The 25,688-nt window shown below is 32.9% G+C and overlaps 2 protein-coding genes across 3 annotated transcripts; one reads left to right on the forward strand and one right to left on the reverse strand.

Annotated features, from left to right (window-relative positions):
- Nucleotides 1-3,847: 3,847 nt before the first annotated feature.
- On the reverse strand, nt 3,848-10,626 carry LOC128169062 (uncharacterized). Its single transcript, XM_052835226.1, has 5 exons — nt 10,014-10,626; nt 9,088-9,231; nt 7,875-8,019; nt 7,416-7,691; nt 3,848-5,457 (listed from the first exon to the last, which is right to left on the reverse strand). Exons 1-5 carry the CDS (start codon nt 10,586-10,588, stop codon nt 5,272-5,274), a joined length of 1,326 nt encoding a protein of 441 aa, XP_052691186.1. The 5' UTR covers nt 10,589-10,626; the 3' UTR covers nt 3,848-5,271.
- Nucleotides 10,627-10,703: 77 nt separating this feature from the next.
- On the forward strand, nt 10,704-24,042 carry LOC128169064 (uncharacterized). Of its 2 annotated transcripts, none has more exons than XM_052835228.1 (5): nt 10,704-10,768; nt 13,379-13,563; nt 18,823-18,983; nt 23,308-23,492; nt 23,732-24,042. In XM_052835228.1, exons 2-5 carry the CDS (start codon nt 13,396-13,398, stop codon nt 23,776-23,778), a joined length of 561 nt encoding a protein of 186 aa, XP_052691188.1. In that variant the 5' UTR covers nt 10,704-10,768; nt 13,379-13,395; the 3' UTR covers nt 23,779-24,042. The 2 variants fall into 2 exon arrangements, with proteins under 2 accessions (XP_052691188.1, XP_052691187.1); XM_052835227.1 differs by lacking the exon at nt 10,704-10,768 and adding an exon at nt 12,570-13,115.
- Nucleotides 24,043-25,688: the final 1,646 nt, after the last annotated feature.

A 25,688-nucleotide genomic window follows, 5' to 3' on the forward strand; every position in this document is an offset into this window, starting at 1 on the left:
CTTGTTGCGCCAAGATGGTTATCTGCATAATTTTGACCTATAACGTGGACTTTTCGCGATAAAGGTGGTAGAAAGTTTGAACACCTGCATATTTTTGTGAGCGGATCTGACAAGGGCAGTGTATTTGCTCAGTCAAATTTCATAGGTAATGTCAAATATTGAAATTCGATGGTTCTGAGTTTATCACTGAAGAGGAAGACAAAGATTTTGTAAGTTGCAGCTGATCAATTTGTTCCAGTTTCCAATTCCGGTTTCCAACAGTTCCTGTGTTTACAATGGTAAGAGGGTTCAAGTCGCATATATTTGAAAAAGTCAGGACTATATACGTACACTATGTGTGTGTACTCACACGTCAAACGTATGTCAATTTTCCCCTATAAATTTTATTGAAAAAAATCCTTACTTTTAATAAGGATTTTGGTGTTCTTTTTTCAGATTTTTTTATATTGATAACAGTAGATTAAATTTGCACTTTCCGACATACATTGAAATAGTTTTTGACAACTCATTTGTAAAATTGATTTTTGAAACACAACACCAAGATAATTTTATGAGCTCTATATCTTTCGCAATATGCGAACCGAAAAATCTTAGCTTGGATTGTTAATATCAAATCTCAGGAAACAGAAGGTGGAAAAATTCTAAAGTTATCAATCCAGGTCTTTTGAAAATCGTTGGGGGTAACTTTTTAACATTCCTTGGGGAAAATGTTGGTTTTCGAAGAAATATATAGTCAATAATGATAGTGAAAAGAAAAACATTGGCATACTTTTGTCACTTAAGTATATATATATATATATATATATATATATATATATATATATATATATATATATATATATATATATATATATATATATATACATACATATATATATATATATATATATATATATATATATATATATATATATATATATATATATATATATTGTGTAATATAATGATATTACAATATAAGAGAATAAGCATTGGAGAAAATTAATGCACGGTGAACATCATTTTTAGACGGGGTCACGTTACCCCGTCTATTGGTTTACTGTCAGCCGAAGTCTCAAACCGGAAGGCACGCGTAGAACACATGAATTGAGTCTACGCGTAAGAAAATAGTGCAGAAAATTTTAATGCATTTCAGTAAATATGTATTATAAAAATAGGCATTAAGTCTTTTTAAGTCCTCTGTGTATAAACAAAATTCTATTTAGAAAATAAACATATAGTTTTATTGATCAAAATATTCTTGCTCGGGTTCAAATGTGGAATGAGTTACGTAACTGAATGCACAGCGCCGTTGACGATTCAGTTGGTGTACGAGCTCATTAATCAATAGAAGAGGTTGATGGTGGAATCGAATTAAAGTTCCCAAACGCAATGTGCCATTTTTGAAAAGTTGTGAATTTTATTTTGACAATCTACCAAACTCCATGCGCAAGCTGAAGTTAAAATCGGGACGGTTTATACACAGATGTTTTATAAATTAAATAGGTGTTTCATTGGCTTCCAGTCTACTTGCGGTATGTCTGCTGTTCGTCTCGAAAGGGATTTTGTACAAAGAAAATAAAAACAAGTCTGAATTTGCCTTCTCGTTCGTATGCTCTATAATAGATTTTACATTTTGGAAGACTTGTACATCATATAATATGTACAATCTTATCGATTGAAGAACCAAGTTAAATGTTAATGTTCATGTTTTCTGGCTTAGTTGGAATCAGGCTTGGAGTGAATTACATTGTAAAATAATGCATTACCATTACTTCATGAATAAGGGCTTTACATGACTATTACCAATACTTAATTTTCTTGAAGAAATGCATTACATTACCATTACATGAGTAAAGTAATTCATTACCATTATTTTGTGAAAAGTCAATAAGTTTTAAAAAAGTAATTTAAAAACTAAATAAAGAGGTTTTTTAAATATTTCATAAATAAAACATGCTTAAAATATTTACAGGTTCATGTTCATGTTCACTATCAGGTTCAAATTTAATGACTTATACAAGATTGCTGTTGCACTTGTAGTTCTCAAAGTAAGGTTGGTCCCGTAACATATACACGCTAATGGCGGAGTTGACAATCTCTGTTATTTATGTCTCTGATTTTCGGAGTATGATTTTTAATGAAAGGAACGGTTGTATCGTAATTCGTGTGGGTGATGTACGAGTTTACACAAAAAAAGTAGTAAGTGGCGAATGGATTTATTTTTACCTATTAATTCTGCATGAATCGCAAATAGATAAGTCGGTCTTAAAAATCAAAATGGTGACCGTGACAAATCTTTTTATTGTCAAAGTTCTTGGAATCTTATTGTAAAAAAAATTATTTCTAACGTCAGGTGCCTGTGTTTGTTATCGGTATACAAATGTTCACTTTGTTTGTTAATTCAGCAGTTTTAGAGTTTTCGGGGATTTCATAAAACTTTTATTACGGATACCGTCCAACTTGTGGATTTTCCCTTGGATCACAAAATTGAATAAATCTAATGATTAAAATTATCTACTTTGATATAGTTGTTTGATTTTCCCGGTTAGTAGTAATTTTTAAAAATTTTCCTTGGGGTCTTGTTTTACATAATATATATGTGTCAATTTTCTACAAAAAAAGCCGAATTAACATAGATTGTAACAACTAATTCGAACTCATAAATTTTGGAAGCATATTCGAGGAAATCCAGGACAATTACACATTCAAACTTTCAAGACCCCGTCTTTCAGTACTATCAGTTCTTTGATTTCATAAAGTTTAAATAACATTGAACGTCCATTGAAAGTCATCCATCAGATTTATAATAAAATTAAATGACGATTCAAAGTCCTACATTTACCTTCAAAGCCGGTTAATTGGTTAACGATTTCCACAAATATAATATGTTTTGTATCTGTTGGACTTTCTAAGTCACAAAAAACTTAGTGTCACAAACTCATCTTTTTTCATATACTAGGGCGAAATTTTCCTCAATACTTTATCTCATGATGAAGTTCAAGACGCGGGGGGGGGGGGGGGGGGGGGGCAACAACTGTGCACATGATGGATTGATAAAGGAACATAGCATATGACAAACTGATAATGCTAAAAATATGTATATTAAAAACAATTTTCAAGCACAAGCTTCTGTAGCTTCGAATAGGAATTTATCAATTTATACATTAAATACTGTGCTACTTTTACCTTCATTCACATCACAGTGTTCACACTTTGCTGTTTCAAGTTTGATGCGCGTGATGAACTTTGAATTCAAATTTTTACCAATGGGCAGTATTGATAAAAGGGAATAGATCAAGAGTGCGAACTTCAGGAAAGTCTAAGACCTGCTCACACTATGACTGTCTAAAATAAGTCCACTTTTCGTCCCGTTTTTACTGCTGTTCATTGTATAAGCTCTGGTATCGTCTACATAAGTTCAATTCATTCATATCAACTAAAGCAAATTGAAACAGCAAATAGCTAGTCTTCATTTATTTTATCCAATTTTCTTTATGGCACTGTTCTTTAAATTCATTATAATATTTATCATGATGAGACATACAAGATATCCAGAGACAGACTATCCTGAACAATAGACTTAATGCTGATTTTTTTTAAAAAGACAAATGCATCTTCAATTAGAAATTTCCAATGGAAAAAACATATTAAAAAAGTGTCTTTAAGTCTTTTATTCATTTCGGTTCAGGCATCTTCGCTTGCCAAAGATTTCTGATCCGCGCCGCTCCCCTCGTGAAGATGCAGTTCAAATTGCTATAAAATTTGTTAATTTGCAGGAGTGGCTGTAGTTTATGGTCAATACTTACCCCTAAAAAATTCTTCTATACAGCATAATCATCCAAAAAATGGTAAAAATTTATAATAAGGCTGATGCAATATGTAATGACAAATAGAATTCACAGTGAAGTTTACCTAACGAAGTGTAGTTATGAATGCATTTATGTTAGTTTATCATTCACTTTTATTAATATCTCGACAATCACGCAAACTGGATATACACAGAAATAATAAACATGAAAATGAAATTGTAGGTAACCCAGCTGACTCTGATAAATCTGATATAATTGACTATATTAAGAGGAAACTTTCTTTGTAACAGTCAGACACCTCCATTCTTTGTGGTTTGATGGTTCACTCTATTTGCTAAATTCCAGAACCATTTTCTTTACCACTGATGAATCTACCCTAACACAATTTGATTTTTTCTATAATCTTCAACCTGCCTTAGCATCTGAATAATCAAAATCAATTTCTGTATCTGAAGCTAGGTATGTAATTTAATAACATATTTACATGTATATTAACCATGCGAGTTTGAATAGGTAAAGACCTTCATTTCCATGGATATGTGACCTCCTCCATAAACCTTAATATTATCTACCATCCAAAATCTTAAGCTGCGATTCAAGTCAGGTGAGTACTTCAGTATCACAATATGCACATTCTATTCAATTTTGGTAACTCAGATATGGTCATCAAAAGGCATTTGCTTCAAAAACTTAAACAGTAGACATGAAAAAAAAAATACAATTTTGGTATAGAACTTCTTGGTCTTAACAACGGAGAATTCAGTTTTACTTTCAGATGTGCAGGAATATTTGTCAATTTTTGCGATGACTTCCCTGCCCCTAGGCCCCTGTGGAGCTAGAGTAAAAAAATTTACAATTGTTGTTCCTCTTCCTCCCTAAGATGAATCATATCACATCTGACCAAGTAGTTTTCATGAATATTTCATAAATGTTCAATTGTTCATACACAACAATGGATGAAAACTACCTGGTAATTGCAATAGGTGACCTGCGTTAATCAGGATACCTAAAAGTATTTATTGCAAGAATTCAGTAAAAATATTAACATGACAAATAAAAAATTAATATGCAACAGGTCATCAAGAAAGCATCATTATCAACACAATAGTTTATACTAATATTGCACAGACATTTTCACTGAAAAAAAATATATAATAAAAAGATCTAATCATTTGAAACTCCTCAGTTTCACAATCAAATTATTAAACAGATAGCATCATTCAGGAAGTATTTCTTTCAAAATATTCAACTTAAGTTATGGTCAATACAAATCATATGTAAGTTCTAAAGCAAATCAATATTTGTTTGCAATAATAATATTCATAAAGCAGAATTTATGGACCTGAAATAAGTATCTCCTGACAAAATACATTGCATAACTAATATACACAGTAAACAATGCTTGTGTTGTACATGGATGCTGCATTTTTAAATCTGATGTAAATTTATATACCTTAAAGCACTAACAGCAGAACACTCGTCACTTATTCTGTTCTAAACCTAGCCGTATCATTGGCTCAATGATGCTTTCCAAGTCCTCTTCTCTAAGATAATCATATGCTTTGGTAAATGTGAAAACTGGCCTTTCCTTGTCCGTATGCTTAAATTTCCCATTTTTTATTCTCTCGTACTGACCTTCTGTCATATCAAGCGTAGTAAAGGTGATCTATAGTACAGAGAAAAAATTATCATGTTACTTATAATTAAATTTTATGTCATTCATGTATTTTGTACTTGGTAATTTGTAGGTAATGTTATGAAAGAATCATATCATAACTATTGGGGTATTGACACTTAACTACACAAAATTTTCACTTTATCAATTGACCACAATCCTCACTTCCTCATTATAAAAAGTATGCAACAGTTCCATGACAAAATCTAACCATTGCAAAACAAAATGACGTTTTGAACAGATGTCAAACAACAATAATGATGCAGCAATCCACCTCGTTCTGCAAACATGATTAAGGGGTGGGGATCACAATGGCTTACACGATATTTCGGCATATCCTGTTTTGGGAGGCAAGGACCATATCCTGATGACATGACATACATATCATTTAATGCCTTTTGACACAAGGATCAAGAATATACATCTTTTAAGGGTGGGGATCTTCACCATTTTCAAGATATCTGGGCAAATTTTGTTAAAGCGTGTCAGGACCTGCCCAGGAGGATACAAGGAACAAGAATATATATGGTTATAGATTTGGGATCTCCACCATCTTAAGGATATTTGGTAACTATCTGTTCAAGGAGGGTAAGGACCAATCCATCACTGGAGGACATGACTTACAAATCATTTGTTGCCCCTTGACACAAGAATTCAGAATATATATGGTTTCGGGATGGGATCTTCACCATTTTCAAAATATTAGGTCATTTTCTATTTAAGGAAGGGGGAGATCATGACAACCCAATGGGAAATGACCTACATATCAATCTATGTGCCTTGACAAAAGGAACAAGAATATACATGTATGTGGTTTAGTGGTAGGGGTCTCAATAGATTACAAGATATTTAGTCATTTTAAGATCATGGGAGTGAGAATGACTTCATGTAGGACTTAAAAATAGAACCCCCTGCCCCATGGGCAGTGAATATAAAAATTTAAAAAGATTATGCTGTGGACACAATTGCAATGCATTTTTCTGGCCAATTTGTTTTTTAGCAATTTGTTTTTTAGATGATTTTAAAGATATTACTCTATTTATTCCTATGTAAAACTTTGGCCACCTCCAGGAATCATGATTTGAACAACCTTGAATATATACTATTGTTATACTTTCATGTTAAATACTGAAATCTGATTGGTTAAGACGCAGTTAATAATATTTTATATTACCCTCAGCGTTAGCAATGCACTTAGCAAAGACATTCAGTATAACAAAATAAATAGTGCCTGTTTGGGAGGATAACAGTTGAAATTGACACCCCTCGAAAACCATTGTCAACCTCCGCTTCGCGTCGGTTGACAATGGTTTTCTCGGGGTGACAATTTCAACTGTTACCCTCCCAAACAGGCACTATTTATATACTGCTATGCTTTGACACAAGTTACAGCTTTTTCTGGCCAAATGTTAAGAGGGAAATTTTTTCAAAAATTTACTTTACATATTCCTATGTAAAAATTTGACACCCTCCCCCCCATTTTGGTCCCTCTTGAATCTACAGTACATAAAAATGCTTCTACACAAGTTACAGCATTTCTGGCCAATTGGTTTTGGAGAAGATTTTTTAAATTAACAACAAATTTTCAATAGTTCTTAATTATCTCCCCTTGAAATAGGGTGTGGGTCTCCATTTTAAGAAACTTGAATCCTGTCCCTTAAGAATAATTTCTGTTAATTTTGATTGAAATTTGCCCTGTAAAAAATGTAGCAAGAGGCCCAGAGGCCTTGATGGTCACCCGATTACCAAGTCTAATGTTTACATTTGAAACTTCAATTTTGAGTCTATATTCTAATCCGAGACTCCTCTGACAAGTCAACCCTCTTTCATTGTTTGATGTCTGCAAACACTAATTCACATTGGATTATATACACCCTATACCTGAGTGACTCGATCAGGTGACCTAAAAATTTTATGTACAGACGGGTATATAATATTGAAAAATTTACCTGTGTCTGTTGAACAACCATTCCAATAATCAAATTGTATCTATTAGACTGGTGGTAATTAATCAACAATTCTCCCCCGTGTTGTCCAATCAGTTTGTCTGACAAGTGTGGAAGACCTGCATTTGATCCCAATGTAACGGACGATGAAGATATTTCTGAACTATCACATGAATCAGCTAACAGTTTTTGTTTGCTTTTTGTTTTCTCTCTTATTTTGCTGCGTGGTGGTGAAGCATTCGATTTGCTCTCTGCTAAAACAGGCTGTTCCTTCTTCACCTGTAAATAAATATAATCCCATTATATGGCTTGCCTAAAAAAAGAGTGTGCTGAAATTTCAAGCACCTGCAAAGAGTCGCTGCTGAGAAAACTGCAACAATAACTTGTTATAGACAGAAACACAAGGGTAAGACAGTATTCTCCCCTCTCCTTTGGAGTGGGGGTATAAACATAAATAGATACCTTACACACTGCCACTATACAGGAATTTTTCATTTCAACATCTACAGGAAGTTTTAGACAATGCCGAGAATATATTATATTTGCTGCTCCACAAACTTCTGTATCCATGACTGTCATTTTTGGCACTTGTACACATGGCACGGTACTGAAATTGGTAATGAGTTGATATTTACACTTGTGAGGTTGCAAACCTTTTAAAGTGCTAAGGGCAATATGTCCCATCAATATAAGCATGTCCATGCAAAAAAAATTAATTAAAAATGCACAGTCAAAACTAATTTACACCAACAATTTCAAGATTATTGTGCATTAGATAAGATTAGATTTTGTTATTTTGCAGTATAATTCTTTAGTACCTGTCACTCAATTGAGTTCACTTTTCAATGGAAATATCAACTTAAACCTGATCATTATTCTTCATAAGCTTTCATACTAATCTACATTCCTGTGAAAATTTTAAATCTCTGATATTGATGATTTAACTAAGTGGCATAGCTAAAAAAATGTATTTAATGTAAAAGGCAGTAACTTCAGAAGGAATCACAAAGCAAGGATTTATTGCTGCAGACATCTAAGAAGTAATAAAGTTCATTTATATCTTTATTGTCAATTTTTTTATTTTAAAGGCAACATGAAAAACAATAAATATGATTAAAATGAAATGACCTTGAACTTTGTATTATTTTGTATGCCTTAAGGATGATGTTTACTCATGGTTGGAGTTGTGAGAATCAGATTGTATTAAAATTTTATCTAATGAGTGAAAATTATTCAACGAACACGTCAAAATAACTGTTTTCATGAGATGTACGAACATAATTAGGAACAGGAGTGGGAAAGAATGGCAAAAAAAATATGGATCAAGAATGGGTCTTTACCTTAAATTTTGATTAGAAAAGTTTGGAGCAAAGAAATCTGATGTAAAAGAGAACTTGTTGAGAGGTAAATATTCATGTATACTTCTTCTGGATTTTACATGTCTACTGCGATATAATGCACATTTCGTTGACAAAAATGAATAAAGTCAGTGAATGAAGTCACCACTTACTTGTCGCAATTCACCAAGATCATCGAGTCCAAGGTGAAAGCCTCATACAGTGATGGATTTATCAGATATCTCAGAACTACTGAATGTAATGGTATGTGAAAGGTGTAATAAGACCAGATATGTCAATATCTATTGTATACATTACAGACATGCACAATCGCATACCTTATATCACTCTGTAACCCAAACATCTTTGCAAATGTGTCAAATAAATGTTGAAAATGACAATCATGGATGGGAACTCCTTCTTCCTTGTTCTCCACCATCTTGTGAAGAACATGTGCAAACATTTTCCCATGAGTATGAAACCTTAAAACATTAAAAGTACATACAATATAATATAACTTGAATCAGTGATATGGAACCTGGATATGTTTTCTAAAATCCTAACAAGAGGTCCAAAGGCCCAAAGAGTAAGTTTCAGATTATCGATTATGAAAAAAAAAAAATTGATCATTGGTTTTAGTAGCTTGTTTTTGTAGACAATCCATTTTTACTGATCATTTATACATGTACAAAACTAGAGGCAAGTAAAGACAAGAAATCTGTGAAAAATGGCTGAGGAATTTCTGGAATGAAATATTTGCACATATTTAATGTGTTCAGAAATAAAATTAATCAGTCCAAAATTAGCACAATTTTTTGTGCATGTAAATTGCAACTTTTTAACAGGTAACTAAGGAATTGTAGCTCCCAGGTCATCCATCTGAACTTTTTCTGACTGGGAGCTACGGTAACGGGATGTGTAGCTCCTATTGACGTTTTGCAAAAAGACCATTCGCTCTAAAAGACCTTTCGCGCTGAGATGTTTCATGCCTAACACAGCACGAATCATCTTGGGGCGAAGCATCTCGAGGCCAATGGTCTTTTGGAGCAAACTGTCCTGCATTCGGAGCAGCAGACCTGCACCTATAAGTAAAATTTCTTAGAGGAGAAAGCCACACCAGAGACATAAATAACATTACTTATGTCTAAGGCCACACTTAACTTTGGGAAAATCCCTCCACGGTTTTTATCATAATTTTAAAAAAATGCTTGAATGTTTAAATTGTTAATCAAATTAATAATGACATGAAATAAGTGTAACTTACCTGTAGAACCATAATTTGAGGTTTTCTGGTAAACCGTCAGGAATAAAGGAACACATATACCTGTCATCTGCATACATGTCTATACCCCTCATACAGTTTCTGTTTACTTCATCAAATGTCGTATAGTTTATTTTAGCCAGCATCTCCATAAATTTGCTTTGTTTTACATATGTAACCAATGATGCGATCTTTTTTTCCTCTTCATCTGACTTCATCTTTCGAACTTCGTGAATTTGAAGCCCCGTTTTCTGGATTTTCCTTATAAGTTTCAAAGGAGACATGTCTGGTTGAAATGACACTTTAATGTTAAGTTTGTCAAGGTGTTTTCTGTCCCAGTTACTAAGATTATTTGGGATTTTTGAAAACTGGTTATTATCACTACTCTGTGAAGGAATGAACTGAATGCTTATCCCACTGCCAGTGTCGCTTTCCGTTATTCCGATATCTTTACTATGAGTCTGAGGGGATCCTTCTAGAGCTTGGATGGAATCGTGAACTGTGTCATTTTGTAAGCTATCGGTGCTACGTTCCGAGGAATCAGATGCAACCCTTGGTCTTTTCGGTTCTGACGCCATGTCTCGAATAAGCTGCACGGCAATAGCGAAATTTTAGATTTATCGCCTATATGAAGGATTTTCCCGAACCCGATTGATAAAAATAATCTATACAGGGCCCCCAGCATGACAATCGCTAGGACTAATGACACCGGATTCTGAGAGGAACGGGGGTCAAAGAGTTGTTAAGTAAACTGTCAGGTTAAGTAACGGGTTCACTTGATCAATTTATTGACAATATTTTGTCACTGAATGCATGATGTTCATTATATATTGACATTTCTCGTAATTATCACTGATAATTGCATTAGTTATTTAGACAGAAATGCGTTTCAAATAGTGACTAGACTGCGATTGCTGTTAAACTTTGTATACATTGATCGACGATATAACTCCATTAAACCACTTAAACCAGCATTACACTCCCTATAGAGACTCAAAATTGACGTTGTTAATATAGGTATTGTGTTAACATTAATGAATCTTGAATTCTAACTTAACAAACTGACTTCATAAAAAAATATTGATGTCTCAGAGTAAGTTGAAAAATTATCTCAGAAAAAAAAAGAGAGAGGGAGAGAGAGAGAGAGAGAGAGAGAGAGAGAGAGAGAGAGAGAGAGAGAGAGAGAGATTTTGTGTTGAACAGCTATTGTTATTGCTTTGGTCAGAGTTAGGTCAAATCCGACAGTGTGACCCAAAATCATAGACGAGCTTACTTTTGATCTCAGTCTCACCCTAATGCTAAAATACATGATTTATTGTGATTTGACAAAGAAGGACTGAGATTAGAAGGAAAATCATCAAAGTTCTTTTTATTTCAAGAACTGGGCAATTAAATCGTACATGGGTCTCTTGGTCTTCTATTATCGCTGCCAAGTTTTGATATACTAAAGAAAACTGTATATCAGATTAATTGAGTTTCCTTTAGCGTAACTAAACGTACTGCATTTTTGTTGTTGATACTTTGTGAATGTCGAGATTCACCTCAAACAAAAAACCACAAGGTTCTCCGACCCTCAGCCTGAAATGATTTTTTTTCATCATAAAAATGTTATTTGTTCTTCCAACTTTATAAAAAAATTAATTAAAAAGGAATTTATCAATGGTATCCATGCATTTTACAAAGCTTTTGAAAATTTGCCGTAAAAAAGTTTGTATCAATACATTGGTGGCTCGAACCCCTTTAACTGTGCTAGATCTCTGTAGATCCAATAAGCCAAGCATTTTGTTGTAAAACTGATCGTAATATTAACAGTAGAAGACATTTATTTTTTCTAAATAATTAATTCATGGTATACGTACGAATAAAAAAAAATCAGGATAATATAGAGTTATCGAACATGTCTGATGGTCGGAAATAGTTAATTTAAATTTTTTATAACATGCATGCTTACGATGTGTTAAAGCGAAAAATTTGCTTTAAAAATTATAATATGATTCTACGATTAAATCAAAACTTTGAAGCAGTAAATCATACAACCGCGTATTTTACATCCATTCGTATTGTTTGACTTAAAAAACGGTCACTTAACCAGTATTATATTTTGTCACTTACTCCATATGTTCATGGCTAGTGCTAATCCCAAAAGTCTGTTAAAATTAATATATGCGAGACATAGCATACCATTGAATAGGACACAAATACATCCAAAGTTCAGATATGTTTACCCTATGTTTGAACAATGGCTACTTTTATTATACAACTAAGGATATGAGGATATGAAAACTTATATTCTTCAAAGTATGCGAAAGAAGATTCAGGTATGAATTTGAGGTTTGCAATAATTACAACTAATTGCAATCAAATAACTGTGAAATATGAACATATTTTTAATGGTTTTCCAACGCAGCAAATGCATTGGAAGTTTTTCAATATGTATTTTTATTTGAAATTATGATGTCAATCTTTGCACAAATTTTGGGATTAGACCATTGATTTCAATTACAAATTCTCCAGAGCGTTGCAAACATAATTGATTTCGCTTTTGACCACGTTTAGTTACCGACAAGAAATCAAGAACATATATGATGATTCGATTGGAAAGAATAAAAACAATCCATTTCTATCAATGACTAGATAATACAACACCCGGCGTTATTCTGATGTTTAGGGAAATTCTTCGACCTGCTGACACAGGTAGGCAGTTACCAGGGTGTGCTGCCGATACAGGAAGGGACAGTCAACAAGACACGTTACATTAACAAGGCGGCGTACTTACTAGCAGGATTATGATTAACATTATACATTTTGTAGTGTCCTATCTATTTCTTGCAGTCTTATTTTCAATGAACACTGCGGAAGAGTTAATTTATACAAGTCTCTTTAAAGGATTCTCGGGGTATCGCGTCAGAAATCCCTTTACTTCATTCACTTTTTCTAGTGGTCATTTCTCAGAGTGTTGTGTGAGGTGCTTGCAATACCAAAACTGTTATAGCGTCAACATTCGCCGAGATGACAGATTCTGTGAAATAAACACTCTGGGTTCAAACGGGTACGGGGATTTGGTAGATAAAAACGGAACTTGGACGTTGTTCGTCAGGACCAACGGTAACAAAACTTAATCGCCGGTGACCGGTATCAGTATAATACTGATTGATTCTTTCAAAAAGATATATGTATTTCAGATTTATTTATACATAATATTTTTTAAGGTTTTAAAACTTTAGGTAAGTAAAATTATATATTTTTAAAAAAGATTTTGAGAGAAACAAAACATCGCGGAAGTCAATAGATGAGGCATATAAATTGTATACACTGTAATGCGTGATTTAAATTCCCTATGATTGTCATTACTTTCTATCTTATATCAGTTCTCCAGAATGAGTTAATGTTCCGGGCTACCCCGGGAGTTGGGCTGAGTGTCAAGGACACCTGGCAAGGGAATATCCTTCCTCCAACCGCACAGGACACGTGTATTTCCATGGAGACCACGTCATGCTCTTCGCATTATCGGAATCCACGGGTGGACCTCTGGGAAAGTCTTTCCATTTTTCAAGTAATGTACTCCTTTTTATACAGGCTATTCTTACTATCGAACTTTGAAGTCAATGATATTTGCAACTCAGTATTATGTATTATTTTACATTCATGTTAAATGCTGAAATCTGATTGGTTTAAAGGCAGTTGGTAATCCGTACTATTACCCTCAGCGTTGGCAACACAATTGGCAACGAGTAACACAACGAATTGTTACATGCGTGTACGGTTCGCCGTAGAATTCACTTAATTTCTATATAAAAACAGTAAAATTTACACTAAATTAAGACATTCAGTATAATAATATAAATAGTGCCTGTTTGGGAGGATAACTGTTGAAATTGACACCCCTCGAAAACCATGGTCAACCTTTGCCAAGAAGTGTTTTTTGGATAGACAGAGCGCATATCTCAATGGTTGCAATTAACAATCTTTGATGATTGTACCGTCTAACTCATTCTAATAATCATAAAATCAAAACATTTTTGTCGTCAAAAGTTGCTATTAATTTGGATTTGAAACAAATTTACTATATAGAAGGATGAAATAGTAGCATCATCAGTGAAAACATAACGTAAAAGTGGAACAAATATTATCATTTATTAAATGCAGTTAATATAAAAGTTTGGATTATTTGCTTAACTTCCAGACTTGCAATGATATCATACAATTAAGAGTAGCTTATAATAGTTGTAATTCTTTTACAGAAATTTTCAAAAAGTATAGCACTACTTTCTTTTGGAAGATTTGCACATTAAGAATAACATTATATCAATCTAATCTGTATCGATTCCAATATCCAATTTGCGGACCTTCTGTTTTCTCCTCATTTAGGGGAATGTAACAACCAATGTGGTTAGTGTTTCATTGGGTTGCATTTGATTTATGGAAACATAAGTAAATCATGATTTATTGTTCATACAGCAAAGTTAAAATCATTTAAGTTATGGTTCTTTGTGTAAACTTGGTATCTTACGTAGACTACCCAATAACCTGAACTTACAATCTTTTAAATTACTAACCAATAGACAATTAATTAGATAATACTTAAATAATGGTTATCACATTTAATACATTTGCAAATACGTCTCTCTATATGAACTTATAGAATAGTGAATATGTTCAGTTTTCTATATTAACCGTTGAAAACATATTTCCTTAATAAATATTTAGATTAGTACAAAAGTTCAATTCTATGTGGGCTATTTAAGACCCTTACAATGGTTACCGCATGCGCTTTTCGTTTGAAAGTTGCAATATTTTAAATTATGTAAATAGTTCTGAACAAGTTGCCTCTCTTGAGCCTAAATATACGAAATTGATAACAATGTTAAAATGTTCACCTGGAATTGAACTTGATTGGTGTCTGCTCAAATCTTCTGTGAAGCCATTTGAGCTTTATAGAATTTGATCACGTGACCAACCAAGTTTATACCCCAGTGAACTTTTTAACATGTGCTGGTTTCTTAAATATTGGTGATCTAAAGCCCCTTTCACAAATGGCGCACGACCACTTCACAGCACTTTGCGATCGAAATTTTTGAGCTTCGAACGAGCTCTCGCACACGTTGCACGAGCCCTCGCTTTCGTTGCACGAGCTCTCGCATTCCTTGCATACGTTTTACTGGGCGCATCAAGTCTCCTTTGAATAGTGAACATGCACACTATTCAGACGCGACCGAACGCGATCCAAATTATCGCATTGCAACGCACGAACATTAGTTTGAACGTTTTACATTGTTTTGTGTACTCACAAAAGTGATACACGATTTGTAAAAAACACTGGTGTTTATGAATGTGTTTTGTGACCGTGAGACTATTGCTCAACGTGTCTCATGTAATCTTGCAACGTTTTACTATCATTGCACGACTTATCAGCCTCAATATGCCATGCTTTGGTACTAGTATATATACCCTGTATAAGTATGTCTGTTTCAGAACAAAATTTACAATATACATTTATTGCATGATGGTGAGGGAAATACATGTATGAAGATTTATTCCCTCAAGAAAAATCATATTTCCCGAGGGCTTCGCCCGAGAGAAATTTGTTTTTTTTCTGGGGAATAAATCTTCATATTCCCTGAACATTAATGCAATAAACGTTTTATTATACCAAGCAACATATGAATTCACAAAATACGTTGATTTCTAATCATGTTTGACTTTTCAATAGTCGCAACATTAACTTCGTGATTGTTTGATTTCCCATGTAACTGTCTCACTTCTCTTTCATAAATCATAGATAGTTAAGTTGGTTCTGAGATATAAAGAGAATCATATTGATTAAATATATTTGATTTAATCATATTTGTCTACATTGTAAGCTCATATCGGCTTTTTCATTCCCTCAAGAAAAATCATATTTCCCGAGGGCTTCGCCCGAGAGAAATTTGTTTTTTTTCTGGGGAATAAATCTTCATATTCCCTGAACATTAATGCAATAAACGTTTTATTATACCAAGCAACATATGAATTCACAAAATACGTTGATTTCTAATCATGTTTGACTTTTCAATAGTCGCAACATTAACTTTGTGATTGTTTGATTTCCCATGTAACTGTCTCACTTCTCTTTCATAAATCATAGATAGTTAAGTTGGTTCTGAGATATAAAGAGAATCATATTGATTAAATATATTTGATTTAATCATATTTGTCTACATTGTAAGCTCATATCGGCTTTTTCATTCCTATAACATCGCACTGTCAGATATAATAGAATAATCATATTGAGGTATAGGGCCTAATAATAAATGCTGCTGCATATCTATATCTTCTTGGGCGGCATCTTTTCTCGCTTACAGCTATGTCTACTGAATGTGGGCGGTGTATATAACCCCTCTGACTCGCACGATCATTCGTACCATGGAACGCATAATTGCACGTCCAATCACATTGGCGCACGTTCAATCGTCCGATCACCTAGTCTCTCGCGCGTTCCTATTGTATTATTCTTCAACAGCTGTTTTCATTGTACAACAGTCGCATACAGACGCAAGATATATCGCAAGATTCAATGCGTTTACATCTCACAACACTCGCTTAGATCATGCGAAATTCATACGAATACTCTTTTCATATGCGATTATTTCGGCAACAATTAACGATTCATATCTAATTTTTTCGGTCGCATGAATAGTTGGTCGCTTCTGCTCGTGCGCCAATTGTGAAAAGGGCTTAAGGGTGAGCATACAATTATCTAAAGCTACTCTCGTGTCATTTTTTCAATACTAGTATGTTTTTCCGAGTACCCCTATCATTTCTTAAAAGTATAATGCCCAGATAATGTTTCTGGATCAATTAAAGGAATGGATTCAATTGCTACCCGATTTATTTGAGAATTAGAATAGAGCGGTTTATGCTTTAGTACAGTGGATATACAAACTGTAAATTGGTTAATTCATTCGTCATTAATCTCATCGCTGGATATTGTTTAATGTTCACTGAAGTTGGGCCCCATGTTTCAAATCAAAAAAATAAATTATAAAGGTTGATGTTAAAGCTTAAGGAGCCGTCGATAATATGGAACTTTTTTCAGATCTGAGTAAATAACAGGATGCTTTAAACATTGTGTTTGATATTGACATTTTTAAAAGATCAAAAATCTTCATTGTGAGCCTGTATTCATTTTGGATCAGGCAGCCCTGAGATTTTCGATATATTTACTGCTTTTAAGGAGTATTTACTGCTTTCAAGGAACGCTCTTAAATGTCCATTATTCGTGGTCAATTTATCCTAGGAAATACTATTTTATAAGAGTTTCTAGTTTATTCTCTCTAACTTGGTTATTTAGAAATTAGACCGACATCGATCACCGATGTCGCTAAAGAATATATATATATATATATATATATATATATATATATATATATATATATATATATATATATATATATATATATATATATATATATATATATATAAGAATGATGGTTCGAACGATCTATGATGACAGGTACTTATACGGAAAAAATGAAGGAGTAATTAATAAACCAAGTATTTAGCAGGTTAAGATGTAAATCTATCATTCATGAAAAAAATATCACTTTTTGAATAGTTGAATAGTTGAAATAATCGAATGTTGCGAAATTGATTATACTTTGTCCCTAAATATCCTGGATACACTTTTTGTTTGATTATTCAATATTTGTAAAATACTTCAGGCTTCATTAAAAAGTATAAACAAAAAAATTCAATTTTTTTCTGTAAAAGCCTTTGTTAGGTTTCAATACACCGCTTAAAGAATATATAGGAATTGTGCTTTGAAGCATACATAAAAGTCTCCTTATGGTAATGTTAAAAAATTGTGCGAGTTATTCCGACTTCCAAACAGTAATAAATCTTCGTATAAAAATCTCATCTTTGTTCCTATTATTTTTTCCAAGAAAAAAAATTATAATGTATCGTTAAATAAATCGTGGATTTATTCTCTTTCATCGATATAATTGTACTTCTTTCATAAATATTTGATTGTTTTTAAATTAAAAATCGTCTTTATGTGACGGAAACAATAACATCGGACAGACTATAAACAAATCCATCAATAAAAACAATTTCAAAAAAAACATTTAAATCGCCATCTTGTGACGTTGCGTCATGAAATAAACATAGGCATTAATCTAACGAGTTCTTTAAAGTCAATTGAAGTTTTCCTTCTCAGAACAAGATCCTTAACTTTGAAGGTAATACAAAACAAGTTGTTTCTGAAATTTTTAATGAACGTTTAGTGTTTGTTTAAATCAGAGCTGTCAGAAAACTTTTCATACATTATTCTGGTTTAAGTAATTATATAAATATGTAGATTACTCAAGCTAATTATACTGACTTCCAAAGATCGTAACCATTATATTATCAACCAATCGTTACTTTTTACATAATAAGTTCTGCAATTCATCCTTGTGCAACATTCATCATTGTGCGACATTCAACATTGTGCAACATTTAAAAACATTAAATAAATTAAATAAAAGGATATGAAAATACGATGACGGAGGTAAATGTAAAACAAATATCACTTCAGTGCTGCATCCACAAGGCAACCTTGCCATCATAATCTCTGAAAACAAATATTGTTTGTTATATAAGACAAGACCATAGCTATTATCCAATGCATTGTTAACATTTAATATAAGATAAAACACATGGTGGTAATATTTGTTCTGTTTTGTCTTTTAACAGACATTTGTTAAAATGTTTGAATTAGACGCTAAGTATATGCAGAGACCAATGAGTATCTAGTTTCGGGGTTAAACAATTACTCATTTGTGATTAAAAGGTTACCATCGAGTTTTACAAGCACGGATCTAAGGTGGCGTTTATAACGTTTGATGGGAAAGATTCGAACATCAATGACTGGTTCAGTTCTTCACGTATTCTGAACAGTAGCTGGAGCGATGTTACTCCATCGACCATCTACAACTATTTCTCCATAGAGGGGTAAGAGAGAATTGTTGTTAATATAAAGTATTATTAAGGATAAATAAATGTGTACACAACGGGAATCTCATTTGAATGGCTTTGAGAGCAGATATTCAAATCGTTTTCTTGTAGTCCGTTGCATAATAATCAAGATTATCTGTGGGGTTTTTGGTGCAAAGTACTTAATACACTTATTAAGAAAACCAGGCCAATATTAAAGAAGCTTGTCTATGATCAAATTATAATTATAAAGGTGAAAAACATTGACACATTAAATCTCAGACAAATAATAATGAAAAACTAAATATGACTTAACATTTGATAAAAAGTACTGTACTCTTTTATTAAAATTTCTAATTTGTTTTGACCTACTTTACTACTTCTCACCATAAAGGTGGGTTTTTTTGCGGGGATATAAATTTTGCCTTTTTTGGCGGTTTGAAAAATTTCACCAAAATTAAGACCATCAAATTTAAGTACTTTTTATCTAGATTTTATTAAAAAGCATGTTTTTTTCATTTCTTATTTTCAAAATTTGTGAGCATGATATAAAAGGACAATTACACACAAATGCACACAGTGTTACAGATACAAATGTACATCTACTCAAAATCGATACAAAACTAATGTAAATAAATAAAAGTGAATTGTTTAATCACCATATCACCTTTCCCTATTCAGGTGTGTAATTAGCCCTCGTGTCAGGGGTGCTAGTTGTTGTTGTTTTAGGAGGCGTGTGATCCAATATCGACTCATATAATTGTCTGATTAACGCTTTCTATATAAAAAATTGAATGTTAATGTATACTTTTTTCATGCATATAATCAGTATTTTCAGTCATTTCTGTTGGAAATATTAAAGTGTGTGAAGCCAGGGTATGACATCAGAATTTACCACCTTGTGATGGTGACGTAGGAATTATGTTTAAGTAAATTAACTTCTTGGCTATTAATTAAAATGACAGTAGATTTTTAATAAAGCTATTTCCGCCAAAATTAATAATATACCATGTAGGCCCAAATCCGCCAAATTTGTGTCCCGCCAAAAAATCACGGCTAAAGCATACGGTATATAAAGACTTATGATTACTTCAGGTGTTTTCCTCTATTACTCTCTTACAACTCTCTTAATTAACCGTCAGCTATGGGAATACATGTACAATAAATTCCATAGAACATGCTGAATGTTGGTGGTTTCAAAGAATGTTTTAGCAAACATATGGCAACCTTCGTGTATGGGTTTAGAAATTCCCCTACAAATGTATATAAGTTCAAGTTAAAGGGACTTTGACACGATTTGACTTAAAATTTTCAAATTTTATTTTTCCATTTTCAATGTTTATACTGATAAATATAGACGTTTATAATGCTATGTCAAAATTTAAAAGTCAAATATCAAGTTATAAGCAAGATACAGAGCTCATAAATCTTTGCTTTGTAAACAAGGCTTGAATATTGTCATTTTTTACATATGTGCTGTATTGTTGTAAGTCTCAGTCAAATGTATCTTTATTTTGTTGATATTAGTATTTATGGAAATATTGAATTAGTTAAATTGTTTTTTTTACATGTCATTTTGTCTAAGAAATGGTAATTCTCTACATTATATCTTTTGTAAAAAACTATAAGACTCGAGCTTTGTTTACATAACAATCAATTCTTACCTCTGTATCTCTTGACGTTTACTTTCAATATTTTGATAAAAAAGGAAAAGAAAATTTTTGATTTCAAATCGTGTCCACGTCCCTTTAAGGTTAGCATTTTCCAGGTATTGACAATATTATGTCAGAATAGTGTTCATTATTTCTCAATATCTCATTATCATTACTGAGAAATTGATTTCATTAATAACATAAGTTATTTAGACAATAATATGTTTTAGTGAACTGACCTGTAAATGATGATTATCTTTGTATTCATTGATCGATAAACAAACATGTAAAGGCTACATGATCATACCAGTATTACAATCCAGGTTCCCTCGAGACTGAGAGTCGATCATATTTGTGTTAACATTGATGATTCGGGGATTTTAACAATTTAATATCATTGTCAGTTAAATGTTAACTTCGTTGAGAGAGAGAGAGAGAGAGAGAGAGAGAGAGAGAGAGAGCAAGTTTGCATTGTATAAGCAATTATGTTGTTATTGTCGCTAAACATAGAGTGATTTTTTATCTTAGTTTTCCCTTGCTACTTTACTTTCATGTTGTAAATATGATAGTAAAATGAACATTGAACTCATATAAATTCTTTAGCCTTAAGAAAAATAGTGCAATCTTGACAATGGGCCATTTTTCTTTTATTGTTGTTATGACTTTATATATTGGAGGAGGTATGCCCTATCCCATTCACTTTAAACGCTTGCATTTTACTGAACAAACGATTGTTTGTTGATAACACATTGTTAAATCCTTGCGGCCAAATTAACAGCAAAGAATTGATAATGCTCTTGTATTTAGATCTTAAAACTGACAACAACAAAAAGCTATCTAGAGACAACTGCTTTGATGTCCGAATACATAATATTTTCTCTACAGCAAAAGGAAAAAATATATATATATAGATATATTTATGATATGGTTTTTTCATATTCTAAAAAGGCATATGAACATACAATAAAATGTTTTTGAACTATATATTCCACATATTACACATTGTCATTCATTTAACAATAAGCATGCATGGTGACGTATTTGCTGTGTGTAAAGTTGAAATATAAGCTGGCAAAAGAATGTTGATAAGCACTTAGAATAATAAAACACGTCAATTCTTAAATATTTGTACAATCTAGGATAATTTACAAGGGTATTCACCAAAAAGCAAAAGTTGTATAGGATTTTAAATGAAATGGAATAAAAGCTTTTATTCACAATTCATTTTTGCTCACAAAAGTGAGGTCTTTTGATCATTTTTTTTGTCTGTTAGTAAACTTGGCCACTTTTCAGGAAACCTGTTACCCTTAGTTGAAAGGTACTCACGTGTGAAAAGGTGAGGAGTCACGTTAACTTTCAAGGGGAAATAACATAAATATTTGAAAACGTGTTGGTAATTAAAAAATCTAAAATTTAGCATGAAAAGCTCAAACTTGTGTAGGAGCATTTTCAGTTAGTGTAAATCAAGTTAGATCAAATCAAGACCGGAGGGGTAGGGGTAGGGCCAAAGTGGAGGTTTGATTTTGAGGTAAAAATAAATAGATTTTTTTTTAAAATATCAACTTTAACACCATTAAGAAAATCTGAAACTCCCGTGTAGGCATTCTCAGGTAGTGTAGAATCTAGACTGATTTAATCATGATGCCCAGGGGTCAGGTGGCACGACCATAATGGTCTAATTAATAAAATAATTGAGAATTTTCCTCTCAAAAACCATTTGGCCTAAATGGCTGAGACATGTATGAAAGCATTCTCAGGGAGTAAAAACGATGGTTTTAATCTTGATCCATGGTATTGAGTGGGCCACAGTGGGAAACTAAATTTGACAAATAAATAAAAAAGGTAAAAATTTTGAAAACCCGGAACAACAAGGGGCTTAATTTTGATCATACGAATATGTAAAGAAAAATTTGAAAATCTTTTAAAACAAAATATATTCTACTAAATTTTTGTGTTATCATACCCCCGCAAACGAAGTTTGGGGGGGGGGGGATAATAGGAATCACCTTGTCCGTCCGTCCGTCCGTCTGTCCATCTGTCTGTGCAATCGTGTCCGGTCAATATTCTTCTTATGGAGAAACATTGGGAGTTTTTACTTCACACAAAGATTGCTTATGACCTACGGGTGTGTCATGACCTTGACCCAAGGTCATACGGGCAAGGTCAAGGTCACTGGCAGAGAAAATGCAAAATCCGAGTCCGGTCCATATCTTTCTTATGGAGAAACATTGGAAGGTCTTTCTACACACAAAGATTGCTTATGACCTAAGGATGTGGCATGACCTTAATTCAAGGTCATTCGGGCAAGGTCACTGGCAGAAAAAGTGCAAAAGCAGTTGTTATTTAAAGAAAATGGACAGTGAAATAAATTCATCTAATATTTTCTATAATAGCAAAAATACTCACGTTATGATTTTTTTTTCTTAGCGGGGATATCAATTGTGAGCTTGCTCACAGTACCATTAGTTTTTATTAAATTATAATAAAACTGAATTAATAATTTATCGATGGATCGATATAACCATTGGGCCTCTTGTAAAAATAATTAAACACCCAGGTACAGATAGACGTCGAACTTCGTTTCTGGAAAAAATAAACACTACATTGCAATCCTAAGTTATCCAACATTTCAATTCATGTATGAACATCTTTTCTGCATTTGTTTGTCTGTACAACCTTTTCATTGGAAGGCATTCTAATTGCGGAAGATCATTTTTTGTCAACAAACAATACAATGGTTGCCCCGGGGACACAGGGTGGATGATAGTTTTGGATCCTGGACCATCGTGTTGCCCCTGGAACGACGTCCCCAACAAACCCCAGTTTCTGTATTCAGCGGTAGATGCTTCTGTAGTCTATCAAGGCGGATCGACAGGTAGGGTAATCTATGTAATACTTTACTCTATCTTTTGTTGCCAATTATTACAATTTATGTAAAACAAGCTAACACAAAAACAAGTTTGTACTTCAGTAAATTATACATTATATCAATTGAATTATAAAGATCTATATCAAAAGACTGTTAAAACCTCTTTTTTTCATACGAGTCTTTTTATTTCTTTCATTAATTTTGTTATTGTAGATCACAAATTAAATTTGCTTTTATGATTTTAGATCTTGGAACAGCAGAAGTCATGGCAGTTTTTGTGAATTACAATTAAGTGTATCTTAAAGGAAGTTTATTCAAACAGATATTCTTAGCAGATCTGAATAAAAAACAAAACAAAAGAAAAAACCCAAACGAAAAACAAAGAAAATCGTGTGTTGAAAGCAGAGAGTGCAACATATCTCACTACAGATCACATAAAGTATTTATTTACTACCCTTTGGATTTTTGTCAATTTTGTTCCACTTGAATTTGCATTTAAAAATACTGTACAACCAGCGTCCTCTATGTTAATAAAATTGGAGACAAAAGCTTCAAATATGTTATGTCGGATTATATACATAGTGATCATGTCTTTCTTACTTGTACGATAACACGTACAGGCTAAATGATTGCTAGTGCCCTCAGCCGCCATATTCAATTTTTGCTTTAAAATTTGCATAACAGGTGATTAGAATTATTAGTAGAAAGTTTGGGATATATGCACTCGTCATTTCGCATTAGTCATCTTGCAATGTACTTTTGTTTTGCCTCGCACTAAATTGTCTCGACGTCATTGGATGACTCGCGTCACGTGATTGCCTTATAAATTTCTTTACACGACGAGCGTCAAAATTTATACGGCAACATGGCGGACGTAATGGTATTTGAGCTGATTTTTTACACAAACGTTCAAACATACCTTTAATTTTTAGGCCCCAAAATATATAGTGACCCCCATTTGCCCGTGACTTAATATTACGATCCTACAATGGCATCCAGGTTTGCACAGACGACTGACGAGGAAGGTTAAAAATTAGAGAACTAAACTATGAATTACTTTTGTTTGTTTACATGTCAAACTTTAGGTCCTTGGCAAATCAAAAAACTTATTAGGTTTGTTACTGACTGTTTACAGGAATTTGTGGGGTCGGTAAAGTCCATAAAAGGACTTTACCGACCCCACAAATTTCTGTACACAGTCAGTGAAAAACCTAATAAGTAATAATGTGCCTCGTGACATGGAAGTAATACAGAATAAGTTTTGTTTTTGCACTGGACAAGATTGTCACACTAGAACTATTTAAAATGCGTCATACGAGTGACCCCATGTCATTTTCTTGCACTTTTGCGGCAAAGCTCGATTTTTTTTTTCGAATACCCGAGATTTGTTGATTGCCTTCTTAATCTGTTGATTTTAGACATCCACATTGTCATCGAAACGTTTTATTTATTGTTCTTCTCTAAAATACAATGTTTTATTCCAATGTAAGCTTTGTTTCTCGACACAATTTGTAAACTTTCGTTTCACATTCTATTGACCTCAACAACCACATGTACATATTTTAAAGCATCTCTGTATGTCAAAGCGTGTCAATAAAAGTATTCGATACACTGTAACGATTTTACAAATTGCTGATGACATCGGTGGAATATTGGAGAATAATGTCCGCGGCATCTCTTTGATCTCGGCAATAATTTTAGTAGAATGCATTTCCCCGCACAATATTTTCATTTCGCGAGGGGATGCTCTGTTTGCGGTGCCCTTGCTTTAATTAAGCCATGCTCAGAAACAAATAATCAAAGAGTATGTTAAGAAAATAAATTGAGAACATACGTGTATAATTAAAGTCCAGAGAAATCAAATTGGGAACATACGTGTATAAATTAAGTCCAGAGAAATTAAATTAGGAACATACATGTATAACAAGAGTCCAGAGAAATTAAACTGGGAACAGACTAGTATAACTAAAGTCTAGAGAAATTAAATTGAGAACATACGCGTTTAACGAAAGTCCATGGGTCACATGATGGCTGAACAATGAGTAAATGAGTACAATATGAAAATCTTAATGCAAGCGTTTGATACATATATCGTATATATCTCTTGTTTAATCAATCTTACGACATTAAAGTGGGTAGTATCCCTATGTGCTGAATTATATCTCCACTGCAAGAGCATTTAACACAAAATCTCAAAATAGA

The sequence above is a fragment of the Crassostrea angulata genome, unplaced genomic scaffold (assembly GCF_025612915.1).
Source record: "Crassostrea angulata isolate pt1a10 unplaced genomic scaffold, ASM2561291v2 HiC_scaffold_92, whole genome shotgun sequence".
Lineage (NCBI taxonomy): Eukaryota > Metazoa > Mollusca > Bivalvia > Ostreida > Ostreidae > Magallana > Magallana angulata.